The sequence below is a fragment of the Eretmochelys imbricata genome, chromosome 9 (assembly GCF_965152235.1).
Source record: "Eretmochelys imbricata isolate rEreImb1 chromosome 9, rEreImb1.hap1, whole genome shotgun sequence".
Lineage (NCBI taxonomy): Eukaryota > Metazoa > Chordata > Testudines > Cheloniidae > Eretmochelys > Eretmochelys imbricata.
In genome coordinates this window covers 7,166,107-7,194,102 of record NC_135580.1, presented here as the reverse complement: position 1 = coordinate 7,194,102, position 27,996 = coordinate 7,166,107, and the positions used below count along the sequence as shown (strand labels likewise).

The window sequence follows — 27,996 nt, the reverse complement described above, 5'->3', positions numbered from 1 at the left end:
GCTGTAGTTCACGAAAGCTTATGCTCAAATAAATTTGTTAGTCTCTAAGGTGCCACAAGTCCTCCTTTTCTTTTTACTATAAGGAATGTTTTTTAATCATTCTCATGGCTCTTCTCTGTACAAACTCCAATTTATCAACATCCTTCTTGAATTGTGGGTACCAGAACTGGACAGAGTATTCCAGCAGCAGTCTCACCACTGCTAAATACAGAAGTAAAATAACCTCCCTACTCCTACTTGAGGTTCCTCTGTTTATGTATCCCAGGAACACAATTAGCTCTTTTGGCCAGGGGGAGCCCATGTTCAGCTGTTTATCCACCACAAACCCCAAATCTTTTTCAGTCACTGTTTCCCTGGGTAGAATCCCCTACCCTGCAAGTATAGCCTACATTCTTTGTTCCTACATTTACATTGGCCATCTTAAAATGAGTATTATTTGCTTGCGCCCAATTTCCCAAGCAATCCAGATAGCTGTGAATCAGTGACTTGTCCTCTTTATTATTTACCACTCTCTAAATTTCTGTGTCACCTGCAAACTTTATCAGTAATAATTTTGTTTTTTTTTCCCCAGGTCACTGATAAAAATGTAAAATAGAGTTGGGCTAAGAACTGATCCCTGCGGGACCCCACAGGAAATACACCCGCTCGACCATGATTCTCTGTTTACAATGACAATTTGAGACCTATCAGTTAGCTAGGTTTTACTTCATTTAATGTGTGCCATGTTAACTGTATATTGTGCTAGTTTTTTAATCAAAATGGCATCTGGTATCAAGTCAAATGCCTTAGAGCAGTCTAAGTATATGGTGTCAACCCAACTTGTAACCTCAACGAAAGAGGATACCAAGTTCATTTGACAGCTCTACTGTCCGTAAACCCATGTTGATTTGCATTAGTTACATTAACATCTTTCAATTCTTTTTATTAATAGAGTCCCCCCCTAGAGCCACACCATTATCTTGCCAGGGATCAATTTTAGGCTGACAGGCTTGTAATTACCTGGGTCATCCCGTTTACCCTTTTTAAAAATTGGCACAACATTAGCTTTCTGCCAGTCTTCTGGGACTTCCCCAGTGCTCCAAGACTTACTGAAAATCAACACTAATGGTAATAAACTCCTGCACACACCCGCCCTTTGTTCACAGATTGCCTGACCTAGATTGTAAGCTCTTCCGGACAATGACTACACCATTGCATATTTGCCTGCTCAGTATCATGGCTCACCTATGATGCTGCAACAACATCATTAACTAAGTAATTTTTACTTTGCTAACATACTTGTTGTAAACTCCCCTCCAATACTTAGAAGAAGTGAAGTGCAATAACCCATGGCAGATGCTCATGGGCTTGGGAGCTCATTTAACAGAGGATTCAATGGTGCTGATAGAAAGGCTAAAATATCAAAAGGAAATTCATCTAAAAGATGTCCAATTTCGTCCCAACTGCCTTGAGCATTATAATATAATCAACTGTCCACCAGTGATCACACAACACCTGCTGCCCGCACCCTGTGCATCAGAGATCTCTTTTCAGACAGACATGAAGGCAGAGGAGAAGATAATGGTGGAACTGTGATATAAAATGATTAGAGAAAAGTCCCCATCAGCATTTGTTTCCTTTTCTCTTACACCATCTCAACTGGAGCCAGCTACGCACTGTTATGTTTCTCCTCCTCTGCTGTAACGACCTTGACAATTTTCATTATAAGCCATTTTCAGGCTCTTATATCTAGCCCATTTAGCTTTTGTACTAGGGCTGAAACATAGTGCAAATAGAAAAGGAGGACTTGTGGCACCTTAGAGACTAACCAATTTATCTGAGCATAAGCTTTCGTGAGCTACAGCTCACTTCATCGGATGCATACTGGTTTACCTATACTGGTTGTAATATTGGAGACTTGGATTAGGATGGGTTGGAGAAGATGGGCTGCTGCCCGGCCTCTCTCAGTCCCAAGACAAATACAAATACAGACTAACATGGCTATTACTCTGAAATAGTGCTAGTATTCTCACATCTCCTCCTCCGCTCCTTCTACTTTGAAATTTGCTCCCCATGAAAAATAACTTAAATCATCAAAGAGATCGGACCAGGCACTCTGTGATTCGCACACTGCATTCATTTTTCCATATGGTACGTTTTGTTCCAGGTGTTTGAGTCAAGTGACCAACACATGGCCCCAGGTGTGATCCAGACCATTCACACCACAAAACCTCTTGACACGTTTAAATGACACAAATTAAAGTGGAGCTGTGCTACATCAGCCAGCTGAAGAGGTTAGAATATGGTTTAAAATCAGTCAGCCAGCTGAGCCCTGATTTCACAAAGACCTCATGGCTGGGTTAGTAGGACCACAGTGAGTAGAAGGAAACTACCCACGTCTCCCCACTGGTGTTTTTTCTGAAGGGAGTATCCTACACTCAGCCACAGCCTTGAGGCAAATGATCTCCAGCACATGCTTTGGGGCCATTACATAGTCATGGAAACACCTTTTGCTACTGGCCAGGGAAAGTAGCCAGCATACATGATATTTGCATACACCAGGACAAATTAATCCTCAGTGTAACCAAAGTCAGGGATGAATTGTTACCATACACCATGTCCTATGTGCCAAATGCCAGATCCTTTCTGGCCTAAGACACCAAACAAGGCAGAGCTCTTTGCAAGAGATGTGAGAGAGAGTACGACTCTGCGCCCCATAGGATACTGCCTACGTGGAATAACAGTTACTGGGAAGTCACATACACCTCTCTTGAAGAATCCCTGCATTGAGAAAACAGAGTAATGGGATGTCATGATCAGAACAACGACTCAGTTCTCTAAAGAAAAGGCCAATCACTGCACTGGTAAGCTGTCCAGCCACATAATTTTTTAAAAGTCTATCTAAGGCAAAAGAACCAGAGTCCCTACTGCATTAGCGGGGAAAGCACGTGCAAGCATTATTAACCTATCTAAGGAATATTTACAGACCTTTCCTGTCCCAGCAAAGCAACATGTCAAACAACAGAGGAAGAACCTCCTACCCCTACGTTCAACAGTATTAGATATATTTTATATACCTACCCATATGCAGAACAGCCACCTTAACTGGGGCAGATGCCACATGCTACCTCCACAAAGCAAGAAGAGGAGCATTCCAGGGCTCACATCAGACAGGTATCAGCAGAGAAATATGACGAAGCAATTTCCTATAATTGTTTCCAACAGTCATTTATATTGGAAGATTTTAATGGAGATGTTGATTAATCTCTAACTCTCAGGAGATCCACTTATAAAGCATAAGCAGGAGCCACCATCTAAATCCATGGGTTTCTGTCTTTGCCTGTTGGAAACATTCCTATGAATTGCAGTGAACATACCAGACTACGTCGAAGACCTTCTTCCTTTTCCCATTTGTACCTGCTCATTTTTTATGTGGGTGACACACGGAGTCAGCTTCTCAACACTGCCCATAGTATTAACACTGATTGTCAGATAGATGAACCCATGGGAGAGCAAAGTTTTGACACTTTCTTGGTGAAGAACCCTACATTTTCGAGATCTTACATTACTTAACATCTTTCGGTTCTTCTTCCTCAGTTCTCAGTACTTTACTGTTATTAATCCTGCTTCAGAGTCCCACCTTCTTAGTTAAATGAAGTGGCTACCAAAGTTATCCAACATGATGCAGAAGTACAGGTGCATAAATGCAGTCTTTAAATCCATCAACTTCTTTCAAACACACCTAAGAACCCTGGGTCAATGCAAGCGTCACACAGATGGTAAGCCAGTGGCAGATCTCCTTAAGTGTGCAGTTTGTGAACAAACAGAATTTAGTCTAGTCCGTGTGTAGTTCAGTTCTTAACTCGAGTAATATCATCTTCCCACTTTTTCCCCATTTTGCTTCGCTTTCTGCCCCATCCGCCTCCAAACCCAGCGTCTCTTGCTCAAAAATAAGAGATAAACTGCTTTACCGAACAACGTGGTGCTCCACACCAATCAGGTGCAAAGACACATTTGGTTATTTTCACAATAAACTCAAGTCAAACGCAGTTTTTCAAGCACATAAGGGAATACTAGTAAAGCCAGGGAATACTAGTAAAGCCATCAGTCATCTCAGAGTCATTTGTTTATAATGGTGATCATAAAGAGAGCTCATGCTCCTAGTTTATTTTCCTTTTAAATGTGCATATATGATTTTTGTAGCTAGTCTTCCAGTCCCCGTACATCAGCTTCAAGCAGCTGAACCAAAGGAGAACATTTATCAGTAGGCCACTCCTAGATGCACTTGAACTGATGATCTCATACTTAAAACTAACAATCACATGTAAGGTTGTTTCTATTTCTTTCTCTGTCCGGTATTTCTAAGGCACCTATTTATGTCCTTGCCATCTAAATGTCTCAGTTCCAAATGAAAGAAAATACATTAAAATCTCTGTGATTATGGACCCATAAGCTTCTCAGCAATTGAAGTTTTAATGACCCAATGACCTCCCCTTGGGGGGAGGGATAGCTCAGTGGTTTGAGCATTGGCCTGTTAAACCCAGGGTGGTGAATTCAATCCTTGAGGGGGCCATTTAGGGATCTGGGGCAAAAATTGGGGATTGGTCCTGCTTCAAGCAGGGGGTTGGACTAGATGACCTCCTGAGGTCCCTTCCAACCCTAACCTTCAATGATTCTATGAAAGCTCCCATTACTATGCATTTAATACAAATAAAAATAATAATAAGACTTTAAACATTAAGCGCTTAATTGTATTCTGGAGCTATGGGAAATTGCAGACAGAAGGGCTAAGGGTGTCATGGAGGAGAACTGAACTGAAGAGGATGCAGGGGAAAGCGTATGCTGTACATATAGCTGCAGTGGAAAAATTTTGTGCACCAGGCACAGAAAGCTTTAATTGACAACACTTTCACCAGTGAGTGCACTGAGCTTTTTGGTTGCTGGGCACGTGGCATCCTATCGAATCATAGAACAAAGGAAATTCAAAACAAAGAGCCAAGACAACAACCATCACACCATATTCACACTTTCATTTAACAAGCATTCTCAATGACCAGCAGCTAAACAACCTTAACTTTGCCACTGAAACAAAACACACAGTAGCTACAAAGCATAAATGAACTTTATCCATTCATCACCACTCCTTCTCTCATTTGCACAAAAACACATTCATATCTTACTCTTATTCACACAAGTGTTGTTTAAAAGGTCAGTCTACAATCCACAAAAACCAAAGACACTTTACCAATTCACCACCACCTGAGTATCTGTCTTACCCATCTAATCTTTCTTGGGTGTTTCTACAGCACCCAGCTGCAGATAATATAAGAGGTATCCAAATGACAGTCTTCCTCTTCTGAGCAAAATAATTCCATGTAAAGTGTCATTGAAACAACACTGCATGAACAGACACTGTTCTTACACCAGATCACACAAATATGCCTGCCACTTTCAAACAGGAATTATTAATGTCACAACAAATCATCCAACTCGGTACTGCAGATACTGAGGGCTGTGATGGTGGTGGGTTAATACCTGGAAATTCACAGTACTATTATTTATATTATCATAGTGCCTAGAAGTCCCTGTCATGGGTCAGGACCCCACTGTGCTAGGTGCTGTACAAACATAGAACAAAAAGATACACTATAAGCTCTTTGGGGCAGGAACGAAGTACAAGACAAGACACAGCAGATGAACACAGATGGCCAGGGGAGACAAGGAAACAATGTCAATGCAACTGGCAGTGTTCTCAGCACACCAGTGGCCTCACTGTTGTCAGTTTTCTGTAGCCTCGTAGCAAAGGAGAGTTTTAAAGGATGATAATGAAATCGTGTTGTGGATGATCTTCTCCCATGTGTGAGGAGCGGCTTGGGGGAAAGCATGATGGTATCTGCTTGAAAATGTAACCATTCGGCACTGGAGCCTGACAGCATGGGCTGATAGGAGACAGAGCTGACTTTTCAATACTGTTTAGAGTTTATGTGGGGAGGAAATATTCAGGAGCACCCTTAGTTGAATTAACTTTTTGGTAGGGGAATAAATATTAAGTTTCAACAACCCCGTGAGGTAGTTACATATTATTCCCATTTTACAGATGAGTAAAACTGAGACAGATGTGAAAATAGGGTGTCCATGTGTCCAGTTTTCAACTGAAAAATCCAGTTGAAAAGGGAACCTGACAGTGTCCGGTCAGTACTACTGACCAGACACCCAATGTCCGGTCACTGTGGGTGGGGGAGGCACTGGGTCATCACCCATGCCAGCCTCTACTCAGCCGGTGCTGCCTCCTACCTGCATCGGGCAGCTGCAGCTCCCAGGCCTAGTTCCGCAGGCAAGTCCCCCTGCAACCTGGGCCTGGGGCAGATGGGGGAAGCAGCAAGTGATGGGGAGAAGAGGAGCGAATGAGGGTGGGGTCTTGGGGAAAAGAGGCGTGGCAGGGTCTCAGGGGAAGAGGCGGGGCCCTGGGGGTGGGGGGGAAGAGGCAGGGCTGGGGAGGTTCTGGCACTCCTGCTGCAATGTCCAGTTTTTAAATATTACAAAGTTGGCAACCCTATGTGAAAACCAAGCCCAAGGTCACAATGAGGCAGTGGCAGAGCTGAAGTTCTGGTTCACAGTTCCTTGACTAGGCAAGAGACCACAATGCCTCCTCATAACGTTAACAGGAATGATGACAGCATGTCACAGTGATAAATGTCATTAGCGAGACTGGCAAAGAATCACTAGGTCCTAAGCTTTGTTCAATCAATACTGACTATAAGGCAGAACCCAACTGGAACTTAACACATAGAAAGAGGGCTCAAAAATCCTTTGGAACAAAGAGAGCAAAAGTATTCTGTCTCCTTACAACCCCTGGCAATGCAATCCTAGCTTTCTGGGTGTCTCGACTCCCTCCTGCTATGTGATTATTGTTTCCTTTAATCTGATAATTAATTGCTCTTGGTTTCCTCTGTTGTAGTTTGTCTCCCATTGTTCAGTATTTACATTACTCAACAGGAAATCAGTGAGAGGTCCTGTGATCAGAAAGGTGTGCTTCCTGTTAGGGCCCACCCTTGCTTGCTCAGATACAGAAAACAGACCTTCTACAGAACTACACCAAAGTAGCGAAAGGAAATCATGTGAACAAAAGCGAGGGACTATAAATTGGTTATATTAAAAGCTACATGAATTCACTTTGTCCTGCACAATATACACTATACACACACCCCTTCATATTCACCCTCACACTCCAAGGCAATAGCTTTCTGCACAGGTTTGGATTTTTAATTTCCTTTGTGAGTGTAGAGTTCATCACCAAGTGGTGATCAATGGCATATATCGAAAGGGCAGGTATGGTGCAAACTTCTTCTTGGCTAAATACGTCTCATTCTTACTGTCCATAACCCTGCTGTGCCTTTGCTGTGGGGAAGGCAGAGATTCTCTGGAGCAGAGGACGCCACTTTGAGAAAATAATGCAGTTCGGGGATATAAATGCCCACTAGGTACTGATTAAGTCAAACTAATTCTCTCCTGTGCCCTAAAGCAGGTTTGGATCCCATCTCTCCAGCGGTGGCAGTCGAGTGCAGCAGCTTTGTAACCGGGCTCTGTTTTACAGGCCTGAACGAAACTAGACGCCACTAATTTTTCACAAGGTCACTGCTGAACAGGATCTCCTTCCCCTGGCTAAACCGTCCCATTTAAAATGTGAGGAAGCTGCTTTAGCAGTTGCACTGTCATCAAACCAGCCTCAGAGGTGCAAGGCACATGCGGATTCCATCAGCGCAGCATTGCAAGAACAGAATCTATGTGACATACCTGGTGCTCTCCCAGGGCAGTCAGAGCGGACAGGAATCATAGATCTTTTCCACCTCTACCATCTATTAGGTTATCTAGTCCATCCCCCTGCCAAAGCAGGATTGCTCTTTACAGTTTATTCCCTGGTGTTCAGGGGATAAGAAATGCTTTCACTTCTGAGCCTAGCGAAATCTCACTATTATCTATTGAATGACGAGCCTTAAATATTTAAGCACATGTCCCAAAAGAGAAGGTTAACAATGAACTTTCCAGGTGAGGCTGTTCAGGGCGGGGGGGAAATTATTTTCCAGACATTTCGAGTCTCATTTTAATGATATAAAACAATGGCGCTTTCGTTACGAATAAGGAACTTTGGCTGCCAGCCTGGTCGACCGCTCTGTTCCCAGAAGTATAGCAACCTCCTGTAGTTTCACAAGAGAGGTAGCTCTATGGCCTTTGAGCAACAAAGTCAGAAAGAGCTCTGAGCTGGAGCCCAAAAATACCTGTTTCTACTTGCAAAATAGTAAATATACACAACACAACTGATACAGCCCCACTTACATTGTCACAGATAAGAAACCACGTCATTTACGTCTCTTCTATTGAAACACATCCACTGTTTACACAATTAAACTGTCTTAGATAACGTTTTAATTCTTTTCCCTGCCCCGAGAACTGATAGGAGTGCTGCTGGAAAATATGATTATTCCAACTACAGTATCTCACAGCAAATGATGCTTTGGAGATGACCCTTTTTGAAGTGAAATATGTGCTTCATGTACCTAAATGCCTTGATAAAGTTATGACATCATCAGCATTTATTTCCATTTATAAGATTTGTATCCATAGCTCTAGGTGGCATGAAGAATTCTGTAAGAGCGATCACTCTTCCCTTATCTATTTTGTCTAGTAGATTTCAACCCAACCATTTTCGTTTCGTTTCCTGTGTTATTAGGTGTCCTGTATCTGCACAGCTTGGTGAAGTTATATTTAAAACAAAACAAAAAAGCCCAACAACTTTGCCACAAAATCCTATGCTTTTATTCAAGTCTGATTTTCCCTTTGGAGTCTTTAGACCAATCAAGAGATCAAAGGAGTTCAGCTTGGGTTTGCTCTCGTAAGGGCTGAGAGGAGGGGTGAATAGCCCCAGGTTACGGATGCCGAGGTTACTGACCTGGTCTAAACGAAGAGCACCATCAATGAAGCGCTGTTTGCGCAGATGCTTGGCGATTCGGTGGAGGTTTAGGACAGCTTGGTGAATTTCATCGACTGGGTGCTGAGGAGAGACTGGAGGCAGTTCTTCTGACCCAAAAACCCTGTTGGGGTTTTCAATCATACTCTGTGCATGGTCATAGCTCAGCTTCACGCAGGAACAGATAACGGTTCGCCCAAACCATTCATCAAGGATCTGCAAAATCAGAAAATGTAAATGAAGTCATTAATTACAAGAGGAAGAACCTGCCATCCTTCACAACAGCTTACGTCTTTTTTCCTCATATTAAAAATAAAAAAAATCCAATTAAACAGAGAAGTGGCTTGCGTGCAGATTGGTAGGTAGAACCCCGAACACGGGCATCTAAACTTTGCCCATGTGACAGTCTAATTAGAAACCTACTAGAAGCTGGAGGGTCACATCTAATATGCAGCAGATTGCAGCCACCCTTCATTACAGGGGTGTGGCCGACAGAAAACAAACTGTGCCCTAAGGTTAATAGTCTTGCTTGGATCAAGATGGGGGCTGCCTGCTGGGACCTCCAAGTCAGACAAATGTTTGTAGGCTACACTGTAGAAGTACGTGGGTTGTACTTTGGCCCCTGTTGGTCCAGACCTACCAATCTCCATCCCCCTCATTTCAATGGGTCTTAAGCCCATTACCCAGGCCACGATTCAGCCCAAAGAATCACAAGGAATAATCCGTGAGTTTCCACTGTCTTTCTGATCCAACAAAGAAATGTTGCCAGTAAGCACACATGAAATCAATTAAAAAAAATTCAAACAGAAACCACCCATATTTTTAAACTATTTAATAAAAGGTCTCTCTGGAATTTAATCTTAAATTATTTGTTAGGACAGAAAGGAAAAGAGCCACATTTTCAGATGAGGCATGGTAGCAATGTTGCAGAGCTGCTCATAGTGGTGAATGCGTGATGGGACAACGGGGAACTGGCTCTGGGACAGGGAATCAGACTCATCAAAGGGTGACAGGGCAACAAGACGTTTGGAGAAGAAGGTTGAGGGTCAAACTCAGCAAAAGTGCTTAGAGGACGAGCAGAGCGTTTTAATTCTGGCTCGGCTCGAGCGGCAATCTCACATCCTCCGTCGGAGCAACGGGGGCCATTCAAGGAGGAGGTAGCTTTGGCAAGTGGGAGTGTCCCAGGAGGAACGCCAGGTCTCAGCAAGGCAGAGTGAATCAGGGCATTGCCAGAGGAGGGCATGAACTGGGGGAGGATTTGCCATTGACGGAGCTGATACACCCCTACAATTCACCTCCTTAGCACACCAACATGCGCACATGCAGCATAACTCAACAGACGGGAGAAAGGTATATCACTGGGCATCTAGGTCTATTTCCTATTACATGAGGTCATGTCCTCAACACTGGGACACATTTTTCTAAGTCTTCAGCAACTAGAGGGTAATGGCTTCTGATTTAAAGTTCTCGGAAGTGTAGTTGATGATGTAGAGGGGTGTGTGTGTGTATATATATATCATATATGTGCATTTAAAGAAATTATTACAATTAACAGAACTAAAGGAATTAGCTGTCCTCCTATTTTAAAAGCTATTCTGTCTGATCTCTGCTCCACTGCATTCTATTAAGTTCAGTTTAACACTTGTTCTGAGTTGTAGGGTGCTACTTTTACTTGGTCACTGACACATAGTGAGATCTGCTGCCAGGCTGGTCTATTTCTAGTAGGTCTCCCTCCCCTTCTATGTACTGACTGTGTTTTGGTAACACTGAACCCAGGAATTTGAATTCCAAGACCCTGTGCTGATATGCAAAACACATTGGGGCTATTGTAAAAGTTCCCAACTCTTCTGGGTGCCATGTTGTTAATAAAAGAAACTTCGTTCTTTCGCCACTGTCAGAGAAATCAGAAATGATACCCAAGAGATAATGCTGGTCTCTTTCCTGCTGTGATGGACGAGAAACAAATACTCAGAAAAGCCTCAGAGTAGCAGCCGTGTTAGTCTGTATTGGCAAAAAGAAAAGGAGTACTTGTGGCACCTTAGAGACTAACAAATTTATTTGAGCATAAACTTTCGTGAGCTACAGCTCACTTCTTCGGATGCATTTTCCACTGAATGCATCCGATGAAGTGAGCTGTAGCTTACGAAAGCTTATGCTCAAATAAATTGGTTAGTCTCTAAGGTACCACAAGTCCTCCTTTTCTTTTTTCAGAAAAGTCTATATTTCAGTGCTTAAAAAAAGCTCTGAAAGTAAATTGGTGCTATTTTTCAGTGTCACACACATTATTTCCAAAGTCCATTCTTTAATGGCAGACAGTGTCAGATCACTCTATGGGGAAAAGGTTTTCTTTTTGATGGAAACCAAGAAAACTTTACACACTTTTTTTTAAAAAAAGCTTCTCATTCCCCTCTGTTTGTGGTGAGTGGGGGGTTTGTTTTGTTTTCTTTGTTTGTCTGTTTAAATCTTTGTTTGTCTGGACCAAAAAACTCCCTATCAAAAGCCACGGAAATTTCCTGTAAGGTAACTACGATGCTGCAGGATCTCTTTAAACACTACACCATGGGCAAAAGGCAAGCAGATTAATGAAAAATACAAAAACAACTAGCCGTTTAAAGAAAAATAAACAGTTCACGTTTTAATAAGGCAAACAAAGACGTTCTCAAGCACCCAGAAAGATTTTGCTCAAAGTAGCGAAATGAGTGGTGGACAAGGCTGAGTTTCCTTTATTGGAACTGAACTCCTTCTAATTTCATTCATCCACACAAACCCTCTGTAAATAAGGGAATGCTCTCCTAGCATGACATTTAAATGTTTTATTATCTCCCTTTTCTTGTCAATGTTCTAATCTTCAGTTATTGGTAACAGCTGCATTAAAACAAGACCCTTATCAAATCTGGTCCTCACCACTATAAGATCCAAAACTGTAATGATTTAGGTACTTAGGCACTAATTATGTCTATCTGTGGGTGAATTAATTCCATCCACATACATCTACATTAAAAAATGTAGAGGACTGGACAAAAAACAGAAAAGGAATTCCTAGTAAAAGCAATGCTTCTCCCACAGCAGAGGTGGATAAAATCCTGGATTTTACAAGGTAACCTATAGCTGGCTTCCTCCTTAATATGGAAGGTGCAACAAAGAGAATTCAAGTACGAACATGCAAAGTTACATTTTTATCTGAATGAATCATCCCTGATTTGGGCAAAGCTGGGAACTCACTATGCAACTTGTAGACTAAGTTAATGAATAGATCTGAGAATTTCCTTTACCTTCTAGTTAGATCACAGGTTCTCAACTAGGGAATCAGGATCCCATTGGGGGGCAATCCTCAAACAGGTTTCAGGGTGTTGACACCATCTTCCTTTATTTTATGGCTAGTCTGAAGTAGGCACCAAGACTCTCCTATTGGACCGTGGAGTCACAGTATGAAAAAGGTTGAGAACTAAAGTGATGCTGGTATTCAAAAGTGGACGTGCAACCGCAGGTCTGATTTTCATGAACCATTACTGCACATGTATATTGGTATCAGTGCAATCAGCTAGTTAAAAGTCTAACTGGCCATTTGCACGCACATTTGTAGTAACTATACGTGCAGTTTGCACTGCATGTTTGGAAAACTGGACTCAGTGTTTTCACTGTTGCTTTCTCGGGCAAGCTTTGCTTTAAAGAAGGGAACAAATGCAATCAACTACAGTTACAATGGTATTTAGTTCCAGAACTAAGATGTATCATATAACGTTTCATTAGTATTAGCATTATTATTACCACCTCCACCACACCGCCTAGCAGCCCCAGTCATGAATCAAGACTCCATTGTACTAGGTGCTGTATAAAAACAGAACACAAAGATGGTCCTGCCCCAAGGAGCTTACAAGCGAAGTACAGCACAAGAGGCAGCAGATGGAGGAATACAAGGAAACAATGAGACAAAATAGGTGATATGCAGTGGGCACAGCCATACATCTAGATGTTTTTCAGTATGTTAATGAAGGATTAAATAGGAGTAATCAATGGCAAAACCCCACAAACCCGCTAGTTTGGCAAATTTGACAGAGGGCAGGAATTTTCCTCAGGTCTCAAAATCTGAGACAAATTTTAGCCTGGAGAGTGTTAGCTATCCCAGGATTAGATAATCTTGAAAATACAGATACAGAATGGGAAGCCCAGTGGCGCTAAAGAGCAATTGATCAAGATGGAAAGTTTACCACTGACAAGCAAGACTGTTTCTATACCGTATTTGTATTCCCCCTCCTTTTTTTATTACCAGGGAGATTTGCTTGAAAGTGGGGTCTTGATTTTTAGAAGTTCATCTGTTCCTGTTGCTTAATCCCCACCTGAAAACAACTCCACATGGCAGTGGAATTGTGACATCATAGTTTCCTTGTTGTTGAAATAACCATCGTATTGTACCTTCAGGGTTGGAGTAGGAAGCAGGAAGAGGAAAAGCAGATAAGCTCTTAAACAGAGATCCTATTTCAGACAGATGTCATAACAGTCACGAAATGGATACGGAGAGTAGAGAGAACTACAACAAATGTGGCCTATAAACTGGGTATGTTCCAAATGATGTTTGGATAATGGTTTGCCTTGGAATCAGCCATCCAATGAATAACAATATTATACTATATTGCACAACAGATCCACTCCTGATCTTGACGTTTATAGAAGATCTCTCTGCGCATTTTCCTGCCATTTTGCTCAAAAATATCTTATTGTCCCTCACAGGAAGCAACATGGACCAGATTTCTGTTTTGCTGCCTGAAATTTAAATGTTCAACCAAAATCTCACTTTTCCTGCCTGCCTGACAAAAGCAGAGGCCAAATCTTCCAGAGTTCTGTTAATTCCCTTTGGGAAAGGTCGGACACAGTACGGTACAGCCACAGGAGATCAACCAGCATGTGTGTGAACACAGGCTGGCCATGTTCATGGCAAGGCATAAGGACAGGCACTGCCAATAACAGCTGGCGCTGACTTCCCCCGCTATTTTATCTTCTGGACACTATTCACCATTCCTGACCCCTGGAAGGCAGCAGAGTCGGCTGCTGCAGGGTGTTATGGAGTACGCAACTGCGATTCTTGTGACATTTGGTTCTTTTCAACTGGTATATCGTACACTCTAATAATACCTCTCTTAGTACTACTAACATACTGCTTCTGACTGAGGTTTACCGGGTTTTCACACATATATTAAACATATGTCATGGAGACATCGAAATAGATTTTGGATATGTCTTGCCCACATGAATGTACATGGATGCCTGTTGTCGACACTTTCAAACAAATCTAGAGCAGCTGGGAGTGGCTGAAAGCCAGGAAGAAGCACTAATTACATCAGGTGTCTCAGAACACAGCAGTTTACCGTCCCCATTAGCAGTATTGTGTTTCAAGCACCACAGAAAAGGAAACTGGATAGAACCTTACATGCTAGTCTATGTGTGCTGCACAGCAATGGAATTCAGAATGGGGGCTGCATTCTGCCCACACTGACACAGCGCAGCTCAGTTCTTGAAACACATTGCATCAAGGTGACAATAATGGAGCAGTTAATGCACAGATCCTCAAAAAGAAACTTCACAGATGGCACGTCAGAACTTCCTACTGATGTTCACAGGGCTGCACAAGTTGTCGGCCAGACGGCATGGCCTGTTATGCTCGTGTGTAGTACGAAAACAGCTGATTATAATGCAATGAGTGATTTCAAAAGCCCCACAAGATGGCACCCGTCTTCGGAAAGGGTTAAAGGACTGCCATTGTTTTACTTATTAAAAAATCAGTCACTCCCATGTAGGGAATCTGTAGGCATTCTACTGGAGGTTTCTTTGTATTGCAAGGGATTACTGACAAGCCCTTACCCTATAGTGATTCTATCAGGCAGTGCTTTATAAACTCAGCATCAAAATACTGTTTTGTAGACTGTGTAACAAGGTGCTCATAAGGCCCCTGTGTTCCTAGCCGCTCTCCATGTTACATCATCATTCCTTACAGCTCTGCATGCCACTGACAGAGAAATCGAAGTTCAAAGGCCACGTTCAGCGAGAAGAACAGCCTGTTGACAGACTTCACCTCTTACTAACTCTGAAAAGAGAAAATGATCCCATTTCTCCTGCCTACACAAGCACCACAGTGTAGTGGCAAGAGGTGCTTTGCCCTGACTCTCAAGGATAAGCTCTTGGAGAAAAGCCAAGCTGGAAAAAGGGTTGTGGTTGCCGTCTCCTCTTAGAAGGAGTAAGGTTCATTAACTTCCTTCAGTTCCTATTCAAACCCAGTGACCCAAACTTCCATTCAGACTTGAAAGGCTTCCCAGGAGAAATCTGTTTGTTGAGTTGGCTGTAAGCAATCAGCCTTCCAAAAGGAAAGTGTAGACTCTGATGTCAGAGACCTTTCCCTGCTGGAATGCAGCCTGACTTCAGATATCAGCATCCCTGAGCAGACATGAGGAAAGACACTGTGACTCCTCCAAAAACTTTCACTGGCTGAAATGTGGTGGATCTAAGTGTTGTTCTAAAACCAAGCATCAGTATCTAAGAGGTAAGTGTCAGCAGCTCCTCTTCATTGTTCAAAGAGCACTCGGTGGTAAATAAAAGGCCAAATGAGTACCTGGTATTAGAGGGTGCCTTGAGCAATTAGAATTCAGGATACAGAAAGCTGAAGATTTCCCAAACAAGTCTAAACCCTTCATAATGCTAGAGATGGGCCTAGAGATGGGCCAAACGCAGAGCTGCCGCTGAACTTTGCAGTGCAGCCCCATTGCTAACACATACAATGAGATTCTGAGCCCTCTGGAGCAATGTGGACATTTACAATGAAGCCAAACTAATTTTCATCGGAAAGGTCACCTGAGGATCACATCACCCCAAAAAACAGTTACTCCAACAACCTTGGCAAGGACACAATGCATAAAACCTACACACTTATGGGAGAGCAGCAGGCTTGAAATACAAAAGAATCCTTCCTGTTTTCCAAAGCCTTTTAGGGAGGGGACATGCAGTCACCATTCTGAGAGGGCTCTGCCACCATAAAAGCAATCGAGGAGCAGACTGTTATGCAGCCCTGAGGGATGGGAGTTGAACGGAGAGAAAGAAATGAAGACCCACGAAGAGCTGACTGCTCCCCACACCACTTCAGGTCGAACATGAAGACAAGTGGAATATCACTTGATGCCCTCAATGCCAACATGTTGCACCTGCATGCCTGAAATCAGGAGAAATAAAGGTGATGTTCATTTACGCACTGCACAGCCCCAAAGAGTACAACCAGGTCTTTTTAATATATGCCCATTAATATACTTTCTAGTTCTGTAAGCAATAATCCAAACTCATGATTAAGGGCATAAGCTGCCCACCACAGGGGTCAGGAAGGAATATTTTCCTCAGTCACAGCACTGCATAACTGGCTAAATGTCAGGGGGGGCTGAGGCGCCAAATCAATATCTGGAGCTTCAGAAAAATGTAACTATTTCTGGAGACAAGATCCTAAACAGACAAGTGGCCTACTATGGTGCTGTAGAAATCCTCTGTTCCTAACATTCATTCTCACTCCCAGTCACCATCAATAACATTGTTTCCATCCCTCTTATCACGAGGATGTGCCAGTCATTTGTTCCACAAAATCCTATCCACAGGATACAGTGTTCACAGATTGGGGAGACTCTTGAAGCCTTTATTTTGAGCAGATATGTTACTGGATTACCCATTTTAGTCCCCTATCTGTTTACATCAGTGGGGCCCAGTGCTGATGATGACCTTGCCCAGGAAGAATGAAGGAGACAGGGTTACCTTGCCTTCTGGAGTCATTTTCCACATTACAGAAAACGTCAGTCTGTCTTTCATAGGATTGAGACTGCACAACTCCTCGCAAAGCAGCCTGGGAAGCATAGGGATCACCTGAAAAACAAGACCGCATGGGTGAGGACATTCATTTCTTGTGGTCCTGACTCCCCCGCAAGGCACAGGTCCCCAACAAAAAGCAAGGAAAAGATCTAAACAGAGTCACTTAAATGGAGCATCTCTTCAGCTCTCAAAGTTACAATCTCTATGCCTTCTGTAGCCTTTTTTGTTGCCACTTTAACACTGGGCGGGATGGGGGAAAGCAAAAGCATAGCATAACTGGGAAAGGCAGGAGTTTTCCAGTGGTCAGAGGCATAGGAGTCTTGATTCTGTTCCCTGCTCTGTCACATGCAGACGGACATTAGGTAACTAATTTAACTTGCCCTAATTTACCCTCTGCAAAATAGGTATAATACTTCCCTATGTCACAGAGATGACACAAGGCTTTACTGAAGTTTGTACAGCACTTTGGTAGCCTGGGTCAAAAGGTAGTGGAGATATTGGCTAGATAACCAAACAAAAGCACTTGTTTTATGACTAGCCTACATGTACTAAGGGGATTGAGAAGCCAAGACAGGGAACAATGATTATTTTTATTGTACTCACTTCCAGTTCAACACAATACCAGTGTGTATCAGAACCAGACAGAAGTCATTAGTTGGGATTTCATCTGTGAAACAGTAGCCCATGTCCAATCAATATTTGTGAAGCTGATCCCTGCAGCCTATCAAATAAATTATTCCTAAACGGACTATAGCCGAGAATAAAGGTTTGGGGCCCACCCAGTTCTCCTGCTGGGGTAAATCAACGTAACTCCAGCGATTTCAGTGGTGTTACGCTGATTTACGCCAGTGAGGAGTTGTCTCTCTGGTTATTTTCTGGGTGACACCTTTGGAAAAGATCATATTTAGCAGCCATTTAGTGAGTCAAACCTTATGATTTGAAGTTTCATTTTCGTATTTCCTCTCTCATTATTGACCCTTTGGAAAACAGTAAATACACTTGTCATAAACATAAAGGGAAGGGTAACTACCTCACTGTATACAGGGCTATAAAACCCCTCCTGGCCAGAAGCAACATCCTGTTACCTGTAAAGGGTTAAGAAGCTCAGCCAACCTGGCTGGCACCTGACCCAAAGGACCAATAAGGGGACAAGATACTTTCAAATCGGGGGGTGGGGGGAAGGGGGGGGGCGGTTGTTTTGTTTTGTTTGTGCTCTTTGTTTACGGGGTTGTTTTGTTTTGTTTGTGCTCTTTGTTTACATGGTTGTTCTCTCTTGGGACTGAGAGAGGCCAGACAGAAATCCATCTTCTCCAACCCATCCTAATCCAAGTCTCCAATATTGCAACCAGCATAGGTAAGCCAGGCAAGGCGGATTAGTTTATCTTTTGCTTTATATGAATTTTCCCTGTGTTAAGAGGGAGGTTTATTCCCGTTTTCTGTAACTTTAAGGTTTTGCCCAGAAGGGGATCCTCTGCATTTTGAATCTGAATACCCTGTAAAGTATTTTCCATCCTGATTTTACAGAGATGATTTTTACCTTTCATTTTTTTTTTTTTTTTTTAAATAAAATCCTTCTTTTAAGAACCTGACTGATTTTTCGTTTGTTCCAAGATCCAGGGGTTTGGGTCTTTGATGATTTTGTAACCAATTGGTTAGGATGTTATTCTGAAGCCTCCCCAGAAAAAGGGGTGTGTAGGGCTTGGGGGGATATTTTGGGGAAAGACGTCTCCAAGTGGGCTCTTTCCCTGTTCTTTGTTTAAAACGCTTGGTGGTGGCAGCATACTGTTCAAGGACAAGGCAAAGTTTGTACCTTGGGGAAGTTTTTAACCTAAGCTGGTAAGAATAAGCTTAGGGGGTCTTTCATGTGGGTCCCCACATCTGTACCCTAGAGTTCAGAGTGGGGAAGGAACCCTGACATGGTGGCAGAGCGGTGGGATCATTTTGAACCAAAAGCACAGACCTGAAGAGGATTTTTTTTTAAGCTGAGAGATGTGAGAGGGTTTTCTGTCTATTTGCCTGGAGAGAAAGGTGTTAGTTTTTTTACAAAGGGATTTTTCTTTTTTGAGCTGGAGTTTTCTCTACCTAAAGGCAGGGCAGATAACCTCCTGCAGGGAAATTCACAAGTGCCCCCCCCCCCACTCTTGGGTATAGCCTGAGTTAAGCACAAGAAAGCAGGCAAATGACTACCAGTGAAGCAGCTAATAAACTAGAGCTGGCCAGATTCGAAGCTGAAGAGAAACAAAAAGAGCATGATAGACAGATGGCCTTAAGGCGCTTGGAGATGGAGGCAGAAAAAGCCAGGGAGGAGGCAGAGGAAGCTGCCCACAAGAGAGCTATGGAGAAGAAAGAAAAAGAGAGGAAGCATGCACTGGAGATGGAGAAGGCAAGGGCTCAGCAGAATATACCAACCAACCCTAGCAATCCTTCTCCAGGTACCGCTTCCCAACCCAGAAAGTTCCCCACCTACAAGGCAGGCGATGATACCAAGGCCTTCTTAGAAAACTTCGAAAGGGCCTGCCTTGGGTACAGCATCTCTACAAACCAGTACATGGTAAGCTGAGGCTGCAGCTCAGTGGACCCTTAGCAGAGGTGGTGGCTGTAATGCCTAAGGAACACATGAACAGTTATGAACTTTTTAAAACCCAGGCAAGAGAGTCAGAATGGGGCTAACACCCAAGCATTCCCGTCGGCCCTAAGGTGGAAACCAGATGTGTCATTTACCCGACACGCCTACCACATTGTGAAACATTGGGATGCCTGGATATCGGGAGCAAATGTTAAATCTCCAGAAGAGTTGCCCTTCCTAATGCAAATGGAGAAGTTCTTAGAGGGTGTTCCTGAGGAAATAGAAAGGTATATCCTAGATGGGAAGCCCAAAACTGTAATCGCGGCGGGGGAGACTGGAGCCAAACGGATGGAGGTGGCAGAAAGAAAAAAACTAGTAGCACTTGGGGCGAATATCAGAAGGGGCAATCCGAAATAAAACCCTATCACCGGGGGCAACCCAAGGCTCCACCTACATCCCAAGGAAAACCCCAGGCACCTTATCGCCCCACCACACCATTCTCCAGCAACCCACCTCGCCCCAGTGACCAGTCAACTGGGCGATGTTTTAAATGTAATGAGCTGGGGCATGTGGAGGCCAACTGCCCCAAGAACCCCAACAGATTACTGTTCATTGCACCGGGGTCACACCAAAGGTCCTCGGGCCCAGATGCCTCCCAGATACCCTTAGGACGAAGGGAAACTGTGAGTATGAGCGGGAAGAAGGTTACAGCATGGAGGGACACTGGAGCGCAGGTGTCAGCTATCCATCAATCCTTAGTGGACCCCAACTTAATCAACCCAGAGGCCCAAATGATGATTCAACCCTTCAAGTCCAACTCTTTCGATTTGCCTACAGCCAAGTTGCCTGTCCAGTACAAGGGCTGGTCAGGAATGTGGACTTTTGCAGTCTAGGATGATTATCCCATTCCCATGCTGCTGGGGGAAGACTTGGCCAACCAGGTAAAGCTGGCCAAGAGGGTGGGAACAGTCACCCACAGCCAGACGAAGCAAGCTTCCACACCTATCCCTGTTCTTGAGCCTTCCACCAGAGCCCAGTCTGTGTTACCAGAGACCCAGATAGAGGTGGTGGCACCGGATCCCCCACCAATGACTGCAACGGCCGTAGTGGATCCAGTCCCAGAGACCCAGCCAAAGCCAGTACCCGAACCGAAACTGGCGAAGCAACCAGCACCAGAACCATTGCCAGCACTGAGTCCAGCGCTTGCAACTCCGTCTACAGCTCCAACACCAGAGGGCACCACTGAGCCTGCACTGGCAGCAGCAGCAGATGACCCTACACAAGAGGTTCAGCCAGAGCCTGAAAAACCTGGTGGCTGAACTTTGTGACTTTATCCTGACCCATAACTATTTTACATTTGGGGACAATGTATACCTTCAAATCAGCAGCACTGCTATGGATACCAGCATGGCCCCACAGTATGCCAACATTTTTATGGCTGACTTAGAACAACGCTTCCTCAGCTCTCGTCCCCTAACGCCCCTACTCTACTTGTGCTACACTGATGACATCTTCATCATCTGGACCCATGGAAAAGAAGCCCTTAAGGAATTCCATCACGATTTCAACAATTTCCATCCCACCATCAACCTCAGCCTGGACCAGTCCACACAAGAGATCCACTTCCTGGACATTACGGTGCTAATAAGCAATGGTCACATAAACACCACCCTATATTGGAAACCTACGGACCGCTATGCCTACCTACATGCCTCCAGCTTTCATCCAGACCACACCACACGATCCATTGTCTACAGCCAAGCTCTACGATACAACCGCATTTGCTCCAACCCCTCAGACAGAGACAAACACCTACAAGATATCTATCAAGCATTCTTACAACTAAAATACCCACCTGCTGAAGTGAAGAAACAAATTGACAGAGCCAGAAGAGTTCCCAGAAGTCACCTACTACAGGACAGGCCCAACAAAGATAATAACAGAACGCCACTAGCCGTCACCTTCAGCCCCCAACTAAAACCTCTCCAACGCATCATCAAGGATCTACAACTTATCCTGAAGGACGACCCATCACGCTCACAGATCTTGGGAGACAGGCCAGTCCTTGCTTATAGACATCCCCACAACCTGAAGCAAATACTCTCCAGCAACCACACACCACAACCACTAACCCAGGAACCTATCCTTGCAACAAAGCCCGTTGCCAACTGTGTCCAAATATCTATTCAGGGGACACCATCATTGGGCCTAATCATATCAGCCACACTATCAGAGGCTCGTTCACCTGCACATCTACCAATGTGACATATGCCACCATGTGCCAGCAATACCCCTCTGCCATGTACATTGGTCAGACTGGACAGTCTCTACGTAAAAGAATAAATGGACACAAATCAAACGTCAAGAATTATAACATTCAAAAACCAGTCGGAGAACACTTCAATCTCTTTGGTCACTTGATTACAGACCTAAAAGTTGCAATTCTTCAACAAAAAAACTTCAAAAACTGACTCCAACGAGAAACTGATGAATTGGAATTAATTTGCAAACTGGATTCAATTAACTTAGGCTTGAATAAAGACTGGGAGTGGATGGGTCATTACACAAAGTAAAACTATTTCCCCATGTTTATTCCCCACCCCCCACTGTTCCTCAGATGTTCTTGTCAACTGCTGGAAATGGCCCACCTTGATTATCACTACGAAAGGGTCCCTCCCCGCCCACTTTCCTGTTGGTAATAGCTCACCTTAAGTGATCACTCTCGTTACAGTGTGTATGGTAACACCCATTGTTTCATGTTCTCTGTGTATATAAATCTCCCCACTGTATTTTCCACTGAATGCACCCGATGAAGTGAGCTGTAGCTCACGAAAGCTTATGCTCAAATAAATTTGTTAGTCTCTAAGGTGCCACAAGTCCTCCTCTTCTTTTTGCAAATACCCCATAGTGCACCAGCGGAGAGCGGTTCTCCATCAACGGAAACAGCCCCATCACCTGCATCGCTTCCAGAGAGATTAAGCCCAGGTTCACAATCCAGTGAGGAACTGATGTCTCCAGCATCAAGGGAACAGTTCCAGGCCGAACAGGAAGCAGATGAAAGCCTCCAGAGAGCCTAGACGGAGGCACGCAGCAACCCACCACCTCTCAACTCTTCTAATCGATCCTGGTTTGTTGTAGAAAGAGGACTTTTATATAAGGAAACTCTTTCTGGTGGGCACCAGGAAAACTGGCATCCTCAGAGTCAGTTGGTAGTTCCAACTAAGTACCGGGAAAAGCTCTTGAGCTTAGCCCATGATCATCCTAGTGGCCGTGCTGGGGTGAACAGGACCAAAGACCGTTTGGGGAAGTCATTCCACTAGGAGGGAACGGGCAAGGATGTTTCTGCCTATGTCCGATCTTGTGAGGCATGCCAAACAGTGGTAAAACCCCAAGACCAGGTCAAAGCCCCTTTCCAGCCACTCCCCAACATTGAGGTTCCATTTCAACAAGTAGCTGTGGATATTCTTGGTCCTTTTCCAAAAAAGACACCAGAGGAAAGCAGTACAAACTGACTTTCGTGGATTTTGCCACCCAACGGCCGGAGGCAGTAGCTCTAAGCAACACCAGGGCTAAAAGTGTGTGCCAGGCACTAACAGACATTTTTGCCAGGGTAGGTTGGCCCTCCGACATCCTCACAGATGCAGGAACTAATTTCCTGGCAGGACCTACGGAAAGCCTTTGGGAAGCTCATGGGGTAAATCATGGTTGGTTGCCACCCCTTACCACCATCAAACCAATGGCATGGTGGAGAAGTTTAATGGAACTTTGGGGGCCATGATACGTAAATTTGTAAATGAGCACTCCAATGACTGGGACCTAGTGTTGCAGCAGTTGCTCTTTGCCTATAGAGCTGTACCATGTCCCAATTTAGGTTTTTCACCATTTGAACTTGTATATGGCCGCAAAGTTAAGGGGTTTTACAGTTGGTGAAGCAGCAATGGGAGGGGTTTACACCTTCTCCAGGAACTAACATTCTGGACTTTGTAACCAACTTACAAAACACCCTACGAACCTCTTTAGCCCTTGCTAAAGAAAACCTAAAAGAAGCTCAAAAAGAGCAAAAAGCCTGGTATGATAAACATGCCAGAGAGCGGGCCTTCAAAGTAGGGGACCAGGTCATGGTCTTAAAGGTGCTCCAGGCCCATAAAATGGAAGTGTCATGGGAAGGGCCATTCACGGTCCAAGAGCACCTGGGAGTTGTTAATTATCTCATAGCATTCCCTACCTCAGACCGAAAGCCTAAGGCCTGGGCTACACTAGGGGAGGGTTCGAACTAAGATATGCAACTTCAACTACACTATTCGCGTAGCTGAAGTCCAAGTATCTTAGTTCCAGTTACCTGGCCATCCTCATAGCGGCGAGTCGACTGCGGCAGCTCCCCTGTCGACTCCGCTCACTCTTCCTGCCGAGGTGGAGTACAGGCGTCGATTCGGGGATCGATTTATCGCGTCTAGACGAGATGCGATAAATCAATCCCCATTAGATCAATCACTACCTGCTGAGCCGGTGGGAAGTGATGACGTACCCTAAGGTGTACCTTATTAATTCTCTAAAGCCCTTTTATTGCAGAGAATTAAAGGTTTGTCAGTTTACAGCCCAGGCAGGAGATGACGTTGAGTGGCCTGAAGGTGTCTACTACAAAGGGAAAAGTGATGGTGGCATGGAAGAGGTGAACCTCTCCATGACGCTTGGGCGTAATGCAATGACAGCAGATCAAGGAGCTGTGCACTAGCTATGTGCTGACATTCTCAGACACTCCAGGACTGACTGAACGGGCATACCACGCCATTGACACAGGTAATGTTCACCCAATTAGAGCCCAACCTTACTGGGTGTCTCCTCAAGTGAAAACTGCAATAGAACGGGAGATCCAGGATATGCTAAGATGGGTGTAATCCGCCCCTCCCACAGTGCATGGCCATCTCCAGTGGTTCTAGTTCCCAAACCAGATGGGGAGATACGTTTTTGCGTGGACTACCGTAAGTTAAATGCTGTAACTCGCCCAGACAACTATCCAATGCCACACATAGATGAACTATTGGAGAAACTGGGATGGGCCCAGTTTATCTCTACCTTGGACTTAACAAAAGGGTACTGGCAGGTACCGCTAGATGAATCCGCCAAGGAAAGGTCAGCCTTCACCACACGTCGGGCTGTATGAATTTAATGTGCTCCCTTTCGGGCTGTGGAATGTACCCGCCACATTCCAAAAACTTGTAGATGGTCTCCTAGAGGGATTGGGAGAATATGCAGTCGCCTACCTTGACGATGCGGCCATATTTTCGGATTCCTGGGCAGAACACCTGGAACATCTACAAAAAGTCTTCGAGTGCATAAGGGAGGCAGGACTAACTGTTAAGGCTAAGAAGTGTCAAATAGGCCTAAACAGAGTGACTTACCTTGGACACCAGGTGGGTCAAGGAACTATTAACCCCCTGTGACGTTACTGACATAAGCTGGGACCGTATAGATCATTGTTGCAACCAAAGTCCTGTAGTGGCATCAAATCTTGTATAAAGGGGGTCAAATGAGGTGTCTAAGACAAGGTTATGGTTTGCTGGTTATGATTATACTGTCTATATGTGTATCATTTTTATAGTTAAAGTTATGAATATTGGCTCTATACTGTCTGTATTTCAAACCTGTGCTATGTTTCTGGGGAACACTCCAGTCAAGTTGGTGTCAGCTCTGCCTAGCCGGCTTGATGGCCCATTAAGGACCATCAGCTATATAACTGACCCATTGCGAGAAGGTAGACTTGCCTTACGACTCAGCAAGGTGTGCAGGGACCTGCCTATGGACAGAACTCTGAGGTTTTTCTAGGCCATGTGCTGGATAGCTTGTCTTTGGGACAAAGAAAGAAAGACCACATGGCAAGAGACTATAAAAAGCTGCTGCAGCTCCTCCATCTTGTCTTCAGTCCTGCTTCATACCTCTGGAGGGACTCTGCTACACACTGAAGCTTTGAGGGAAGGACTGAATGATCCATCCCAGCTGTGGATGTTCTCCAGAGACTTGATTGAACCTGCAGTTTATTCTATCATTGCTGCAAGCCTGAACCAAGAACTTGGCCATTACTGTATGTCATTGATTCCATTTAACCAATTCTAGCTCTCATCTATATTTCTTTCCTTTTATGAATAAACCTTTAGATTTTAGATTCTAAAGGATTGTCAACAGTGTGATTTGTGGTAAGATCTGATTTGTATATTGACCTGGGTCTGGGGCTTGATCCTTTGGGATCGAGAGAACTTTTTTTCTTTTACTGGGGTATTGGTTTTCATAATCATTTGTCCCCATAACGAGTGGCACTGGTGGAGATACTGGGAAACTGGAGTGTCTAAGGGAATTGCTTGTGTGACTTGTGGTTAGCCAGCAGGGTGAGACCAAAGTCTGCTTTGTTTGGCTGGTTTGGTGTGCCTTAGAGGTGGAAAAACCCCAGACTTGGGCTGTAACTGCCCTGCTCTAAGCAATGTGTCCTGAATTGGCACTCTCCGTTGGGTCCCGCCAGAACCAGCATCGTTACACCTCCTACAGGCCAAAGTGGAAGCTATCCAAAAGTAGCCTGTCCCAAAGTCAAAGAAACAGGTCCAATCCTTCTTAGGCTTGGCCGGATATTACAGGCAATTTGTACCGCAATACAGCCAAATTGCCGCCCCACTGACAGACCTAATCAAAAAGAAACAGCCAAGTGCCGTTCAGTGGACTGAAGAGTGTCAGAAGGCCTTTAACTAGCTTAAAGCGACACTCATGTCTGACCCTGTGCTAAGGGCCCCAGACTTTGACAAACCGTTCCTAGTAACCACAGATGCGTCTGAGTGTGGTGTGGGAGGAGTCTTAATGCAGGAAGGACTGGATCAAGAGTTCCATCCCATCGTGTTTCTCAGCAAGAAGCTGTCTGAGAGGGAATGCCACTAGTTAATCAGTGAAAAGGAATGTTATGCCATTGTCTACGCTCTGGAAAAGCTACGCCCATACATTTGGAGAAACCTGCAAACCGACCATGCTACGCTACAGTGGCTTCATACCGCCAAGGGAAATAACAAAAAACTTATTTGGTGGAGTTTAGCTCTCCAAGATTTTGATTTCGACATACAACACATCTCAGGAGCTTCTAACAAAGTGGCTGATGCACTCTCCCATGAAAGTTTCCCTGAATCAACTGGTCCAAATCGTTCTTAAGATGTGGGAAATATTGTTAGTCTTTATACAGCTAGTAGTACATTTAGAGATGCATATGTCTTATTACTGTTTTCTCCTAGAGGTCCAGGAAGAAATCACAGCCAGTGTTTCACCCTATCTGTGATTTGGGGGGCGTGTCAAATATAAAGGGAAGGGTAACCATCTTTCTGTATACAGTGCTATAAAATCCCTCCTGGCCAGGGGCACCATCCTGTTACCTGTAAAGGGTTAAGAAGCTCAGCTAACCTGGCTGGCACCTGACCCAAAGGACCAATAAGGGGACTTTCAAATCGGGGGGGAGGGAGGGGGGTGTTGTTTGTGCTCTTTGTTTACATGGTTGTTCTCTCTTGGGACTGAGAGAGGCCAGACAGAAATCCATCTTCTCCAACCCATCCTAATCCAAGTCTCCAATATTGCAACCAGTATAGGTAAGCCAGGCAAGGCGGATTAGTTTATCTTTTGTTTTATGTGAATTTTCCCTGTGTTAAGAGGGAGGTTTATTCCTGTTTTCTGTAACTTTAAGGTTTTGCCCAGAGGAGGATCCTCTGTATTTTGAATCTGAATACCCTGTATTTTCCTTCCTGATTTTACAGAGATGATTTCTACCTTTCTTTCTTTCTTTTTTTTTTAAATATAAAATCCTTCTTTTAAGAACCTGACTGATTTTTCCATTGTTCCAAGATCCAGGGGTTTGGGTCTTTGATGATTTTGTAACCAATTGGTTAGGATATTATTCTCATGCCTCCCCAGGAAAGGGGGTGTGTAGAGCTTGGGGGGATATTTTGGGGAAAGACATCTCCAAGTGGGCTCTTTCCCTGTTCTTTGTTTAAAACGCTTGGTGGTGGCAGCATACTGTTCAAGGACAAGGCAAAGTTTGTACCTTGGGGAAGTTTTTAACCTAAGCTGGTAAGAATAAGCTTAGGGGGTCTTTCATGTGGGTCCCCACATCTGTACCCTAGAGTTCAGAGTGGGGAAGGAACCCTGACAACACTAATCAAAATGTGCATCTTCTTATTGTTTATGTAGGGTCGGTAATGAGCCTGGTACTTTACAGAGAAGGAGGAACACAAATTTCCTGCTCAGAATTGTTCACAATATAAATATTTTAGATATTGAGTTTAAGTTTTATTTCTACTGTTAAATCCCACCACCATCGTAAACATAGAAATAGCACTATCGAAGTCACATTAAAACGCCCTGTTCCAAATCCTAACACCCATATGTTTTAGAGATAGTTCTGCTGTATCTGGAAGTCTGATGAATAACTAGGCTCCCAAAAGGCAGACGAAATAAAAATTGGGGTCTCTCTTTTTTTTTTTCCAAAGTACATACATTTCATATTTACCTTTAGCTTTCAAAGAAAGTTCTTAGAATATTTAATCACATTTGTAGCTTGGCACTAGACCACTGCTCATAAACCCACCCTAATTGCACTGTGCATTAATGCCAAAAGACTAACTGTATGGTCTCT

At 44.0% G+C, this 27,996-nt stretch overlaps 1 protein-coding gene across 3 annotated transcripts in view; it reads right to left on the bottom strand.

Moving 5' to 3' along the window:
* DIS3L2 (DIS3 like 3'-5' exoribonuclease 2) overlaps positions 1 to 27,996 on the bottom strand; it is a 280,283-nt gene that overhangs the window by 85,949 nt on the left and 166,338 nt on the right. For 2 of the 3 annotated variants that reach the window (XM_077826263.1, XM_077826265.1), the window contains 2 exons: positions 16,724 to 16,831; positions 8,927 to 9,160 (listed from right to left, as the gene is read on the bottom strand). In XM_077826263.1, the coding sequence (XP_077682389.1) occupies positions 8,927 to 9,160; positions 16,724 to 16,831 (342 nt within the window). The remainder of the gene's footprint in view (positions 1 to 8,926; positions 9,161 to 16,723; positions 16,832 to 27,996) is intronic. The other variant, XM_077826264.1, reaches the window with a different exon arrangement.